Raw genomic sequence first — 14340 nt, 5'->3', positions numbered from 1 at the left:
CGTGACGCAAACACCAAAAACAGCCACCACCCAAGAAACCGGAATCTTGAGCTTTTCGTGCCTCTCTGCCGGCGCCATCGAAAGACCAAAAGAGCTAGTCGAGAAATGATCACATCAGCCTGACGATCCCCAATATCCAGCGACCATGACGGCTAGTGACCCGGGGCATCTCCCCAAACACAAATAACACCTTGACTCCTATGATGTGGGGGGTATTTCATCAATTCAAAGGCAACACAATATCATCCCCAATCGGATTTCCAGCGCCGGGGTTAAATAGGTGGTTACAGTAATCGGACAGACCAAAGCGGATCGTTATGATTGGCACATCTTTGGGCGAGTTTCTACTTATTCGCATTTCCATACTTTTATTTCGACATCTTCCGGCTCTTTACGTCGTCATTCTACTCTGCAACGTTCTAAAGAGAGATTTGCCGTGGCATAGCTTGGCCACCGTCGTCCCGGCCTTGTTACTAGTAGCAGAAACCTTGTTCTTCACCTTGATTTACACACCGCACAAGCGGAGATTGCAATGCACCGCAATCCACCCGGCTCCTTTATCGCATGCTGAACGGAGACGCTTATTCGACAAGTGCATGGCAAATACGCCCCATGTGAACGAATACTTGCGCGGGTGGTTCCTCGGTGCCGAGTTGGAAGACATTCGTCGAGACAACCTGCGCGAATTCTTCCTCTGGGCGTTTTTCGACACCCAAGTGGAAAACAACGACCCGGCATCTATTGACCAGGACATCTGGAGCGAGATCAACGACTACGTCGCGCTGACGGAAGAACGACTTGGTCACCCCCTAGGCGAGGGATGCGGGCCGGCCAAGAGTCTTCGTCTCACACTGGACGGCATCGCTACTGCGTACAGATGTCTACTCTGGTATTTCATCGTGTTCCTAGTCGACCAGGCCACACACTACGTATTGGCCCGGCACGGGTTTCGTTATTACGCCAGGACATTTCGTGTTGCACGGAGGACGTTTCCCCCTCGCCCACAAGAGCTGTTTGCCAAGCATCGCTCGACAGTACCCGAGCTGAGCTACTGGTTCCTGCCGCACACCACAAACGGTGGGAACAAACGATGTATTATTTTCTGGCACGGAATCGGGATAGGACTATGGACGTACGTGTGGTTCATAATACAATTGCGTGCCTCCCGCGCTTCAAACCATGACACAGGCATCATTGTGCCAGAGATGCTTCCCATTTCCTTTCGACTCACGGACCCGCCGCCTCGAAAAGACGAACTGTTGACCATGGTGATGCGAATTTTGGACCACCACCAGGGCTGGGAGAGGTTCACGTTGGTGTCTCATTCATACGGGTCAGTTCCCACGACTCACATGCTGCGGTCACCGCAATTGAGAAGAAGAATCCAGTCCATCACCCTCATTGACCCCGTGACAATTCTTCTTCACTTGCCGAACGTCGCCTACAACTTCACACGACGGACGCCGCAGCGGGCAAACGAATGGCAGCTTTGGTACTTTGCCGGCACCGACCTGGGAGTAGCCCTCTGCCTCGGCAGGCATTTCTTCTGGAGAGAAAACATCATATGGAAGGAGGATCTAGTATCAGAGCATACCCCACAGACAAGGCGGCATGATTCCCAGGGCACTCAGAGGGTCGCGGTGTGCTTGTCCGGGCGGGACTTGATTGTGAACACGGCAGAAGTTGCACGGTATTTAACGAACAGGCCGGATATGACGGGTGTCCCAGCAGCTTCCGAGGACATTGAAGGCAGCAGAGAGTGTGCTGCCGACGACGTGCAAGTTGTCGTGTTTCCTCACTTGGACCACGCCCAGGTGTTTGACCGGAGGCGTGAGCGCGAGAGAGTTGTCGAGCTTATTCAAAACCCGCATTGACTGACTTGTTAGTTGGGAACGGTATAGAAGACGATATGGCAACGGGGACGGGAGTAGATCAAGCATAGCCAGCCCTCGAATTTACCTACCAAAGATGATGCCAGATGCACATCGAACTACTACCTTTATTTGCCCGGTGTGGTTTCGTCGCCTCCCCAACCGTCCAAAGTAGCACCAACTGGACGCGGCCCGCCATGTATGACGACACACACAAGATCTACATGGCTCCCGTTCACAACCTGATGCTCGGTCCAGGCGGGGATGAAAGCAAAGTCTCCAGCGCCCAAGTCATGTTTTCTCAGCTCCGACTCAAAGCCCTCGTTCACTGTCAGACAACCCGTCCCCGAGACAGTGTACATGATTGCATCTGCAGGCGTGTGCATTTCATGTTAGTAATGGAAACTTGGCCTATGCCGGCATGCCAGGACGGCGAGCCAACGGCGGCACAGATCTCAGCTGCAAGCCTCAAGCCCGGCAGGAAAAAAAAAGGGGGGGGGGAGTGAAGTTCTGGACACAAACCTTGTTCGCTGTTGTGGTGGACTGGAGTTTCGGACTGTGGTCGAACCGTGAGGACTATGTATGTGCAAATGTTACAATGACAGGGCCAAATATAGCATCATGCTCTCGCAGGTGGGCATGAGACATGCGATGTGTCACTAACCTGTAGCAGACATTCTATCGCACTTGTCCACAATGGCAGCTCTGACAGTAACGGGACCTTCAACAGTAGGACGCTTGGGCTCCAGATCCCCAGCCCGCGTCACATGCGTGGCGGCGGGCATGATCATAGGCAAGATCTCGGAGATGAGCGGGAAAAACGAGGCCATGATTGACAATAAAATCCCCGCAAGCAAAAAACGGCAAACAGAAACACGGTGAGCCTTTTTCACCTCGTCCAACGTCAAAGTCTCTCCTCGCCTCTAGCAAGGACCTCTCTGGTTGGGCAAGAGCAGGGATATGCGCGATCTGCTAAAGGATTCCGCGTCCGCGTCTGCGTCTGTGTCTGTGTTTGTAAGCTCGAACCAGCAAAATCGGGATCCGCGCCGGCTCACGGCCTGGGAGGGTTGGAGGTTGTGGCTGACCGCGGGTACCGGGATGCAGATCCCGCGTACTTTGAAACTCTGTTTGTTAATACGGGGCCCTGTCAGTTATACATACAATGGGCGCAGCCAAGAGCCGCAGAAAGTCGACAAAGGACCAGTTGACCCTGTCGCAGCGGCGGCGGCGCAAAAATGTATATGAAGACGAAGAACGGGCGAGGCTAGAATAGGAAGGCCGACCGCCAACACGGAACGCCGTGGCTGGGACTGAGACGCGCTGTTACACCGATCGAAGAAGGGGGAGGGGGAAGGGCCACCACCACAATCCATCTGATAATAGTCCCGCGTAGTGGTGACGCAGTTGAAGCGTAATCAAGATGCGTACTCCGTACCAGACATTACATTCATGTACTGGCCTCTTGTAGGTACAGAAGCCAGTGGGGTTTCTGTCTCTCTTCCAAAGGCACCAAGGCACCGGAGCACCCACCGACTTGGTACTCCAAGTAGTTATTTGGTTGCTTACTTGACCGTTTGGGTCAGATGATTGTGAACTGTCCAGGAACTTTTCGACATGCACCAGTTAGCCTTGGCACTCACTATGGATTCGATAGTAACAAGCCAAATTGTACGAGTGCGGAAGGCTCGCTTTGCTGCGCGGAGTGGTGACATCACTTCATAAAACATGCGCGGTTCCCTCCCGCCATGACGAGCAGCTGGCTTGGCAAAACTAAAACTCGATACGGAGTACCATGTCCATAGTATTGCATTAGCCCGAGGCAGATTCCGCACATCTATCCAAGACCGAACAAACTGTAGAATAGTCTTCGAGAAGCAAGGTACCCAAGTCTAAATCAGGTTGGTGACAACCGAGATGAAGCCCACCACACGTTGGGCCTGCGCGAATGCCGATGCGACCTAGCGAGTAATGGAACCACACTGTTCGGATATTGCCAGGACACGACCCCAAGCCATAAAGAACCTGCCACATGAGAGAAAAAAAAAAGGACCTGCATATGTACAGACGCCGTGTCTTCAAAATCGGGGACCTGCGGATGTTCGTGTCTTCCGTCATCCGCTATGCGAAAAGCCCCAGTTCTGACCATCTTCAGGTGCTTCGGCCGAGGTTTGCCGGGCCTGCCGGCTGGTTGAGAAGACCATGATACCGTAATTCTTGTCATTAGAGCAAGGACAGCGACATGGCCTGTTCTTTCATGCATAACCGAACAATGTGAAGAGTAAATCTAGGTTCGCGGACAGTCAAAGAAGAAGAATACTATGCATGCTCGCTGCGATAAGCCCGCTAGCGGTATGCAAGCATTTTACACATGCATATATTCTGCTCCTGTGAGCCCCGTGTCCATTAAGCATGCTGTATGAAGTTTTCACTTGTCGATGTTTAGCCGCTTTCCTACGCCCCCCTTTTTGAACACTCTCTGACGGGATTCGAGATTCTGAAGTCGGTGTATGTATGCTCACTTCCGGCCAGAAGTGAGGTGAGGAGTAAGAATTTGCAGTGGAGCTGGACAGGTGCCAGGGGCCAGTCTGTCAAGGATGTTGGGAGCATTCGATCAATCTGCAAGAAGAGCAGCTGGCTCGGTAGATCTTCAAAAGTGATTGGTAGGGTCCCGGAGCCACCCGTCCTCTCTTCAATAACTAAAAGCGGACACAGTGCAATGGCAACTATAGAGTATTTGGATGGCTGGTCATCATATTGGCCAGGCATGACAGACAAGGCCTGGTTTGAGCTTAACTACCAAGTACCTATGTAGTAGCTGATCTGGTACCATTGGCAGCAGGACCAAGAAGTTCTGATACAACAGCGTGCTCTGTTCGTGGGTATATTGGCACTGCATGTGCTTTCCACAAATCCAGAAACGGAGTCGCTCGACGTATGCTGCCATGGGTTGGTGATGTTGGGCCTGTTGAGCAATGGGCTCGACTAGCTGAGTTTGGAGGCGTCCAGACAAACCACATAAGTGTATTTGGAATATGTACAGATATGACAGTTGGTGAAAGCTCGTGGCAATAAAGCCAGAAGTTGCATTGCACACGCACAGCATGTGTTGTACGCAAGTAACTAGCTGGCTTGCTGAATTGGGCAGACTCCTGCAGGTGGTGGTGTACTTTGCGAATCCTCGGAAACAGCTCCGGTACCTTGTTCTGCATGTGGGACACAAAGGAGGAAGAAGCTTCAAGCGAGGGAGGGCGTGGTGTATAGATAATCGGACAGTTGCATGCACAGTCGCATTAGTGGGTGATGCTTTCCCCTTTTCCTGACAGGAGCCCCCAGGTTCTCTCTATCTGGTGCCGTTGGACTCGGAGTGGAGAGAGTCCGTTTGTACCTTGGGTGTCGTAAAGCCCGACTGCAACAAACACAGACACTGGGAGAAAATTCCTTTGCTTTCAGACGAGAAGCCCACCTGCCCAGCTTGTTCTGTAAATATTTCACGCATGTCTGTTTGGACATGTGGTGATCGGACGTTTTTCCCGCCTGAAGACGCAGCATCCTGGCGCTAGCCAAGCACTGTGTTTAAGCCCGATCCCTGTGATTACCACGTCAACTCTAGCAGGTAACATTGAAGGGCATAAGAAGCGAGACAAGATGCCATGATGCTCCGTGCGCGAAGCTGGCGCCGCCTAAATTTCTTCAATTGAGGGGATTGTGGGCCATGGGAGCATTTGGTCGGCTCAGAAGAGAATGGGAAAAGCCTCAGGAGCTTTCATTTCAAAGCCACCCAAGGAGCTAGTCACTGCGCGTGGTACAAAGTGATGCTACCGAAGTATCGTCGTCGATGTAAACAGCCCTCCATGTCTTTGTCACTCTGTTGCCATTTGAAAGAAGAGCTGAGAGAGGCAATGCCGATGCGGGCAGTACGGAATATATAAGCGCGCATTTATCGGGACTTCTGAAAGTTTCCTGTGGGAAAAGCGCTTTCCATCGGGGGCTGGCATGCAGAACAGCTCTTAAATCTAACCAGAGATCATAGCTCACTTCGTAAACAAAGCTAATGGTGACCTGTAAAAGAATCGGAATGTTCCGTGACTTGACAAAGGTCCTTATTATGTCTGGTAGCATGGCTAGACAACAGCAAGCATACATACATACTGTGAAGTCGGGGTCTTAAACGACCTAGTATTCCTGACAGGTCCACTTTAGCCAGTGGTCTCTCGGTCAAATTGACCTTTAGAAGAACATGGGCGAGGCGTTTGCCTGCAGCCCAGCCAGGCTAATAATAGTCAATGCCGGGTACGGTTAATCTTGGGGGCGATGCGTCCTGGTCTCCGCCCTAGAAGTTGCATCTCCTGGTTCTTCTATAGTGGAGGGGAAGGGTCATAAGTCTTCGAATCATTCGACGCTGCCGATGTACACACATAGTCATCGTCTTTGGTGCTTGATGTATGCATCGATATTTGTGTACTCCGTAGTCTCTCCAACTGTAGATTTGGTTCAATGCAGGGATGCGATCTTTGGTACGAACTGGCCGAGAAAATCTGGAAGACACATTAGCATTTAAAATCGAGGCATTGCTAGCCCTCCATCAGGATCTCCTAGATTAGGAGGACTCCAATGTCATCGAAGCTAGTGTAGTGAGGTTGAGGTTTCAATGTTTTCACGAGTTCCACATAGCCGAGGAGGTCTCGAGTCGTGTAACGAGTTCTCGAACTTTGAGTCCACTTACCCACTTGGAGCGGGTATCTGGTGCCCCGAACTTTGGGAGCTCTAAGTGCCAGCTAGTGTCGTCGACCTCGGAAGCTGTGTGGTTCAGGTATAGACATATGCACAGTTAGCAAACGTCTAGTCTGTTGGTCTTGTTGAAGAGATATGTTGGGAGCAACTCTGGAGTAGGTGAACTACAAAGTGGCACCTACTAGGTACCTAGGCCTAAGTACCTACTAGGTGCGCACCGCTGCGTGACTGCTGCCTACCTAGGTGGTTAAGCCATCAACGGTGCAACCGTGTCTACTGGTTGGTCGCTCTTGCCTCAAATTTGCCACTCGACTAGTTGCGGCAGGTACACACCATAATGCTGTGCTGCACTCATGTTTATGTAAACTGTTGAGTGCCTAGTGAATCCTCCTTTGCGGACATGCCAGGCCAGGGATTTTCGCATCGCCTTGCACGGAACCACGGAATCACGGCACGGCACAACACCACGGCTTACTCCCCACAGCGTCCCAGTTACGACACACATCAAAGCCGAAACAAAGGAAGCCCAAGCAGAGCGCGGTACTTATTCCACACCTTGTGTCTGGCCCGGAACCCTTTTATAGCCGCCGTCAAACCAGGTTACCATCAGGCCCTGGCTTTCCCGTTGAGAAGCTGGTAGGCTGACCGCGCCATCCGATCCATCAGCTCCATCCCATGGCGGGCGCTGGAGCGGATCTATGGGCCTTTTGTCATCTGAGAGCGGCACCAGGGACTGGTCGACTAAGTTGACTACGAGAGTACTCTCACCCAACCAGACCAACTAATTACCAACACGGGCCAAAACAAGAACTTTCAACCTCAGTCTCACTGTCACCTACCGCTTCCCATTGACTGCCGCAAGGATTCCGCTGTCCCGTTTTTGCTCATACACTCCCCCCCACGGGTGTGCTGGTGATCCTGGCTGAGCTTAGAATTGTGCAGCACTTGGCGTACAACCCCGAGTCTCGCCACAAAAACTGCATCTCAGACAACAGACACCGTCCAAAACAGCGAGTGGCACTTGCAAATGGTACTACAACAATATATCAACCTCGTGTCTTGCATTTTTGACTAGCCCGCCAAATATCCACATCACTTGGGGACTCCGTAAACTCCTTTCCTCTTTTGAATGCACAATTCTTCAGAGCTCTCCAACTCAGAAACGCCACATCAGAATTGAATCTATATCACACAGCACGGCGGCCTGCTCGACTTTTGCCTCGTGTACCTCTCCTTCGACCTGCTGTGATATATCCGCGAAATGGCTGGCTTCGCAGCCTCTAGAAAAAAGCGTTCTGCGGAGCCAGCTCATGATTCTCGGACAGAGTCGACTACAACTTCAGATCCATCGTCTTCTCATCAGCGGCCTCCGAAGCGCCAGGCTCCCTCACCCGCTCCTAATTCACCTCCTGCACGGGATTTGCCAGGCTTACCTGACAACCAAATTCGTGACCTTCTGCCTATTGTGCCTACTTCAGCCACTACATCGCCTTCAAACTACGGTCGTATCAACGCGGAAAACGAAACTAACCTGGACCTGCTTGAGAGCATGCCGAATGAAGTCAATCATTACCGACAACGCATTTTGAGGAAAATGTCAGGCCAAACTAGCACTGCCAGTGGCGGAGAGCACCATGATACCACATTTGCAGGTATGCCCATGTCTGTTCAACTCCTTGCTTTGCCCCTGGGTTCATCGTCGACGTTAAGACACACAATTGCCACAATTCATCTCTGGGTCTGTACTGTTGATTTTCATGCGGCTGATAGCTCTATTTTGTGGTGTGTGTATGCCTCTCTAATAGCAATTATACACCAACCTTGGCTGTCTTACAGCCGGAGCCTCATCCTCTAAGTCCCAGTTAGCAGCGTCCAAGTTTGCGATCAAGTAGTCTACTTGGCTCGGATTGGATGGCTTTATCATTTTATCAGATGGCACGGGTTTTTTAATGCAAGAAATGAGTAAGCTGACGTTTCGCCACAGGCAAGCATCTATTATTGTCAGAGGAAGCGGTCGAAAGTGCTTCCCGCTCAAGACAAAGTTCAAATAGGGATTCAAACACATCCTCTCTCTGCAATTTGCCTCCAGAGTTGATCGATTGCATTCTATCACACCTGTCTGCCACAGATCTGCCCTCCGTTGCCGCCACTTGTCGGAAGCTTCATAGACAAGCCATATCTGACATCCATTGGCTTCGATGCATCCAGCACAATGTGCCGGGATTAACATTGACCAACCCCGGGCCTTGCAGCAGCTTCCGGGAGCTTTATATTGCACATGATCCCGTATGGTTTCTACCGAAGTATAAAATCTGGTTCTGTGATAGAGATTTAACGGGCAAACTAATCGTCGTGCGCTTCGACCCACGGAGAGGTTGTATAGAAGGCTACCAATTGGTAGCCGTAAGCAATAGGAACACCTTCGAACATTGGCCAACGGACAGCCAGGTTATTATTCATGGTTTCGAGCCACAAGTCAAGCTGCATCTTGATAAGCCTGTTCTGCAGTTTGATGTCCAAGACAGGCAGAAGACCGGAAATTTTTCTGTCAGGCAGGGCGCCAACCGCTTTGCTTCCGAAAAACCCATGGCGCGTGGAAATCGTTCAGATCCGATGTTCAGTAACTTCTTACTCACCCGGCCATTAGACCCTGAAAAGGCGGATGAGAAACTCGCTGCTGACTACCCTTATGATCATGTTTGGCCGCCACCAACCATCCCAGCTCGTCACCACGTGTCTGGCGCAAGATCTGGTCAAGCTGTCATCGACCTGTCGCAAGATGATCGGCCCAGGTCTCGAGGTGAGGTCTCTGATCAGACCTTCCGTATTCGGCAGTGGATGCAAATGCCAGGAACGCCACCGCCGCCGAGCCTCATAGGCGGCCAGGCTGGTAGCTTTACAGGCATGGTGCAGGTTCTGAATGGATTAACCGATGCAGACAACGTCATGCTAGCTGCTGGTGCTATGGGTGTCCACATTGGTGAAGAAGTCATCACATACTCGACTCTTGACCCGGTCCTATATACACCGACGTCGACAAAGCCATGGCGAGGTATATGGGTTGGCGATTATAGTGGTCATGGATGTGAATTCCTGCTCATTAACCAACCTGACGACCCTCATGTCACTGATGCCGAGCTTGGCCTGGTGCGAGACGCTGACGAGACGGACGAAGCCTGGGAAAAGCGAAGGAGGGAAGCCCACATGTATCGTGGCCGTCTTGAAGCAATCAAATTGACGGGCGATCCCAACGTGCCGCGGGGTGAGTACACTTTTGTCTCTGATGATCTTGGCCCCGGAGGTTACGTAGGGGTGGCTACAGACCCTCCTTTCGCGGGGGCTAGGGTGGTGAAGAGCAAGGGACACGTTGCTGCAACAGGGTTTATTCAAGGTAAGCAAATGGATCAAGAGTCTTTGAAGGCGTGCAACCCAGTATATTGGGAGATGCCACCGCTGTTAGAACCAATCGCTGACGGTATTGGCGTCCACGCCGGCCATGCAGACAAGTATATTGAAAGTCAGCTCCTGCTCATTGGGCCGAATCGGCTGGCTCAGTATTGGGTTGGCTTTGGGCATATCAGTTTCTTTGAGAGGGTTCAGGTTGATGACTTGATTATACCGTGATGGGCGTATCGACCATCTTCCCTGGGAACTCTTTTATCGAGGCTGGTGTACAAGGACAATCCAACTATTCGCCACGCACGTTGCGGAAGTAAGCAGAGCTTAAACTCTTGAAGAGTTCCTCATCGATCCATTAATTACCCGAAAAGCTTTGTATGTAGTAGTCTTTACTCTACTAGCTTCACTAGAGATAAAACTAATATCAAAAGAACATGTTTTACCAGGCATTATTCTAGCAATCGTTACTCGAGTTTAGAGTATCCAGAAAGCATAATAAAACGATTATAACAGAAACCGTAATGCGTGCCAGTTTGGCGTACTCAATTGGCAGCCTTGAGGTTTGACGTTGTGCACCGAGCAGTTTAGGTAAGTGCTTAATATAAGCAAGTGTCCTAGGCAAAAAGGGGTGGCCTGAAATCGAGTTTTGCACTCAACTTGTCCGGGCATGATGGGCCGGCCGTGATCCTTGGCAACGGTTGATATACCAGTTGATTTACGATGCAACATGCACCCACTGTAGCTCTACCCATCTCAATGTTAGCTGCGCAGCCCATCAGGAAGCAATCCTACCACTGGCTGGAACGGAATGGCCTGTGACTCCAGCCAATGGTAAGCGCCGTAGGCTATTTGGATATCGCTTTACAGCCAATGGATCACGTCGTATCAGAAATTCTTTGAGCGATCCGAAGCGATTCGTAGTTTTTGCATCGCCTCAGGATGTTTCCTTGTCTGCCGTATTGCCCCACTGCCGGGCTGCTTCAATGTTCAATGTTGGCATAAGGCGGCAAGTCGCCCGCCTGGCTGCATGGCTTGGTCAAGTCCCAACCGGAAGTTGACACGCCGTTGTCCCAGGCGCACTCTTTGGTCCAATCGGCTGCGATGCCCATGGACTAGTACGGAGAATTCAACGGTTCGTGTCCACTGACGGTTGGAGAATTCAATGCTGGGACGATAATATGGCGGGCACTGGCAATGTCCAGGCACGCTGGACAGTGAAATACATACGGAGCACGCGTAGGCCAAGTTGAAGAGAGGGCTGTGTTGCCGCCGTGTGCAGGCCAGAGGTGGTGGCCAAATCGGCCGTGGTTAACCGACACAGTGTTCACCTGACCTCTCGCGCCTGACGTCGAGCCAAGACAGCACGGCAACCAACGGTGCCGCGTCGTCGTGTGTTGGGTCAATGTTTCCATGTTCTGTGCTCAGCTGCACGCACAGCAGAATCAACGTCCAAGGTTCTCGACTGGCAACATTTGCATGGAGTCTGGTAGCTTACCGACTACCGAGTCCGGGGTAAACGATTGAAAGCACTTGTGCCGACCAGCACCTGGGTCCATCGTGCCTTCCTTGTCTGTAAATCCCAAACTCGTCCACTTACCCTTGCCCACGGTTTTCGCTTTGTACCGCCTTAAGTCGCCTCGACTGCAATCTTGATTCCCCCTTTCTTCCACCGTTTTTTTTATCGAATCGCCTTTACGCCCAGGGCCTCCCGCATTTTGCCTACCACAAACGGAGCGCATACCATCCGTACTTCATACCGAGTACAGCAAACCGCTTTGCGACTGCATCGTCGCAAGACGCGAGCACGCAGACTTCGCCATTGTGCCTCCTGGCATATTCTTTCTCTTGGCAACTCAACAAAATCCCAGTTGGTTAAAGACATTCAACCTCATGCTTCTCTGATCCATGGAATTGAGTTGCCTTTAAAGATCGACTTCTGGGCACGGGTTGTGCTTCTGGAAGCTGTGCGCTTGGCCCAGGAACCTGCTGGCTGGTGCTTGCCATCCAGCTCAGTTCGTCACAGCTGCTCCTCCAACAGCCCCGACGAGTCTTTTCCTACAAGCCGTCCGTTCGCAGCAGTATTCTTCTGAGCTCCCATCTTTGACTGAACTGGGTTTTCGTCGGCACCATTCCATCGCCACCACCGTTGCCGCCAACGCGGATCCAACGTTCCAGCCATGAATCCACGACACCACCGCTGTATATCTCAACGGCTGTTTCGTCTTCACATTTCCCACCCACGGCCAACGGCAGACTTTTTTCCAACCGCAGTCCATCGACGCGTCTTCTCCTCTTCTGTCCCGAAAAGTGCGGAGGCCGGGCGTCACAGCGGCGGCCCGGCCTCGCGGGTGTCGGCGGTACGGCATTCGGTTCGGCCCCGTTCTCAGATCGCGGCTGCCATTGCTAGTCTCGGTTTGCTCTCTCTTGCTCTCTGTGTCTATCCCTCGTCCCCCACCACCTTGGATGCCCATTATGCATCGTCACCCCCGGTTTCGTCCTCTTCTTTTAAGCCCGAGCCAGCTCCAGCTCCAGAGAATCCCTCCGACAACCGGGATCCCGACCTGCCACGCTTTCGTATAGCTGAAGTCCGTAAGCATGGGGCCGACTCGGACCATCCATGGGTCATATATGGTGACAAGGTCTACGACATAACGGATTGGATCCCCGCTCATCCTGGTGGCCAAGTCATTCTGCGCGCCGCCGGAGGATCCATAGACCCTTATTGGAATATTTTTACAATCCACAAGAATCAATACGTTTACGATATCCTGTCCCAATATCTAATTGGTTATGTTGACCAAGCCGATCTTGTCAATGGCAAGCCTGCGCAAGACCAAATCGAGGATCCTTTCGAAAATGACCCGGAGCGGCACCCATCGCTTATTACACGGACAGCCAAGCCTCGAAATGCTGAAACGCCATCAGAAGCGCTCAGCGCGCAATTCCTGACACCCAACGAGCTCTTCTACGTGCGTAATCATATGTGGGTTCCCACCATCGAGGACTCCAAGACGGATGACTATCGATTGACAGTCGAGCTTCTTGATGGAACCATGAAGGAATACACACTGCGGGAACTGAAAACAAGGTTTCCCAGCCGCAAGGTCACTGCCGTTTTGCAATGCTCTGGTAATCGTCGCAAGCATATGAGTGATGATTCTGGAAGACAAACGAATGGCCTGCCATGGACATCTGGCGCTATTTCCAACGCCTCCTGGGAAGGTGTTCTTCTTTCAGACGTGCTGGCCGACGCTGGATTTGACCTTTCGGAAGCCATGAGTGGTTCGAGCGAAACACAACACGTCCAATTCATGGGTCTGGAAGCCTACGGTGCATCCATTCCTATCAAGAAGGCCATTGATCCACAGGGAGATGTCCTATTGGCATACAGCATGAATGATAAACCGCTTCCTCGAGATCATGGGTTTCCTCTAAGAGCCATTGTCCCAGGCCACGTTGCCGCTAGATCTGTCAAATGGCTGAATCATATTACCCTTAGCGACGAAGAGAGCACAAGCCAATGGCAACGCAAGGACTACAAGTGCTTCGGCCCAAACCAGACCAAAGTCGACTGGGATGCAGCTCCTGCCATTCAAGAATTACCGGTCCAAAGTGCCATCACTACTTTGAAGCTAGGCAAGTGGCTTGACTCAAAAACAGAGCCCAATGTCTTGAAAAACGACCAGGACCAGGCAGCCACATCGCAGAATCCTCCCCAACAAGAAATTAGCATGAGCGGATACGCATTCTCTGGTGGCGGTAGATCTATCATCCGTGTGGATGTTTCGTTGGATGGTGGCGGCTCGTGGACTCAAGCGTATCTTCTGCCTGATTGCGTGTCCAAAAATGGCACGCCATCGCCCTGCCAGGGCCATGGGGCATGGTCCTGGAAGCGATGGGTATTTGAAGGAAGTGTGCCGCTGGATACATTTAAAGAAAAACACGGAGGCAGACCCGACGATCCGGTGACTGCTGCTGCGAATAGCAAGACTCCAGACAGCGGCCAGAAGCGGTGTACCACAGTTCTGGTCAAGGCAACCGATGATGCCTACAACACACAACCGGAAAGCCACGCCGCAACCTGGAACTTCCGTGGTAATCTAGCCACAGCTTGGCACAGAGTACAGGTTTGTACTGATTGCTCTCGGGCAACTGCCAATGGCAACAGCGCACAAGAAAAGTGATTTAGCAGAAGACAGAACTGTTTTTTTTTTGGTTCTGGGGATGGCGAACGTGGATAATTTACATCCATCTGGCGAACTGTGGCTGTATACGTATCATCTGAAGGCATTCTGGAACTGTGTGTTAGCGAATACAATAGGACTTGGAGGCGGCTGCA

At 51.7% G+C, this 14340-nt stretch overlaps 4 protein-coding genes across 4 annotated transcripts; 3 read left to right on the top strand and 1 right to left on the bottom strand.

The window, feature by feature from the left end:
- Positions 1–317: 317 nt before the first annotated feature.
- G6M90_00g095360 (uncharacterized protein) lies at positions 318–1874 on the top strand (the record flags this gene model as incomplete). The annotated part of the gene is made up of 1 exon (XM_014691308.1): positions 318–1874. One exon carries the CDS (start codon positions 318–320, stop codon positions 1872–1874), a length of 1557 nt encoding a protein of 518 aa, XP_014546794.1.
- Positions 1875–1999: 125 nt separating this feature from the next.
- Positions 2000–2701, bottom strand: G6M90_00g095350 (uncharacterized protein; the record flags this gene model as incomplete). The annotated part of the gene is made up of 2 exons (XM_014691309.2): positions 2000–2241; positions 2536–2701. 2 exons carry the CDS (start codon positions 2699–2701, stop codon positions 2000–2002), a joined length of 408 nt encoding a protein of 135 aa, XP_014546795.2.
- A 5162-nt stretch (positions 2702–7863) lies between these two features.
- Positions 7864–10226, top strand: G6M90_00g095340 (uncharacterized protein; the record flags this gene model as incomplete). Its single annotated transcript, XM_066131495.1, has 2 exons — positions 7864–8254; positions 9250–10226. The coding sequence occupies 2 exons, from the start codon at positions 7864–7866 to the stop codon at positions 10224–10226; spliced, it is 1368 nt and encodes a 455-aa protein (XP_065987641.1).
- A 1952-nt stretch (positions 10227–12178) lies between these two features.
- On the top strand, positions 12179–14185 carry Suox (Sulfite oxidase; the record flags this gene model as incomplete). The annotated part of the gene is made up of 1 exon (XM_014691311.1): positions 12179–14185. The coding sequence occupies one exon, from the start codon at positions 12179–12181 to the stop codon at positions 14183–14185; it is 2007 nt and encodes a 668-aa protein (XP_014546797.1).
- Between the last annotated feature and the right edge of the window lie 155 nt (positions 14186–14340).

Source organism: Metarhizium brunneum, chromosome 6 (genome assembly GCF_013426205.1).
Source record: "Metarhizium brunneum chromosome 6, complete sequence".
Lineage (NCBI taxonomy): Eukaryota > Fungi > Ascomycota > Sordariomycetes > Hypocreales > Clavicipitaceae > Metarhizium > Metarhizium brunneum.
The sequence above is the reverse complement of the archived record's forward strand: the minus strand, read 5'-3'. Positions and strand labels throughout refer to the sequence as shown.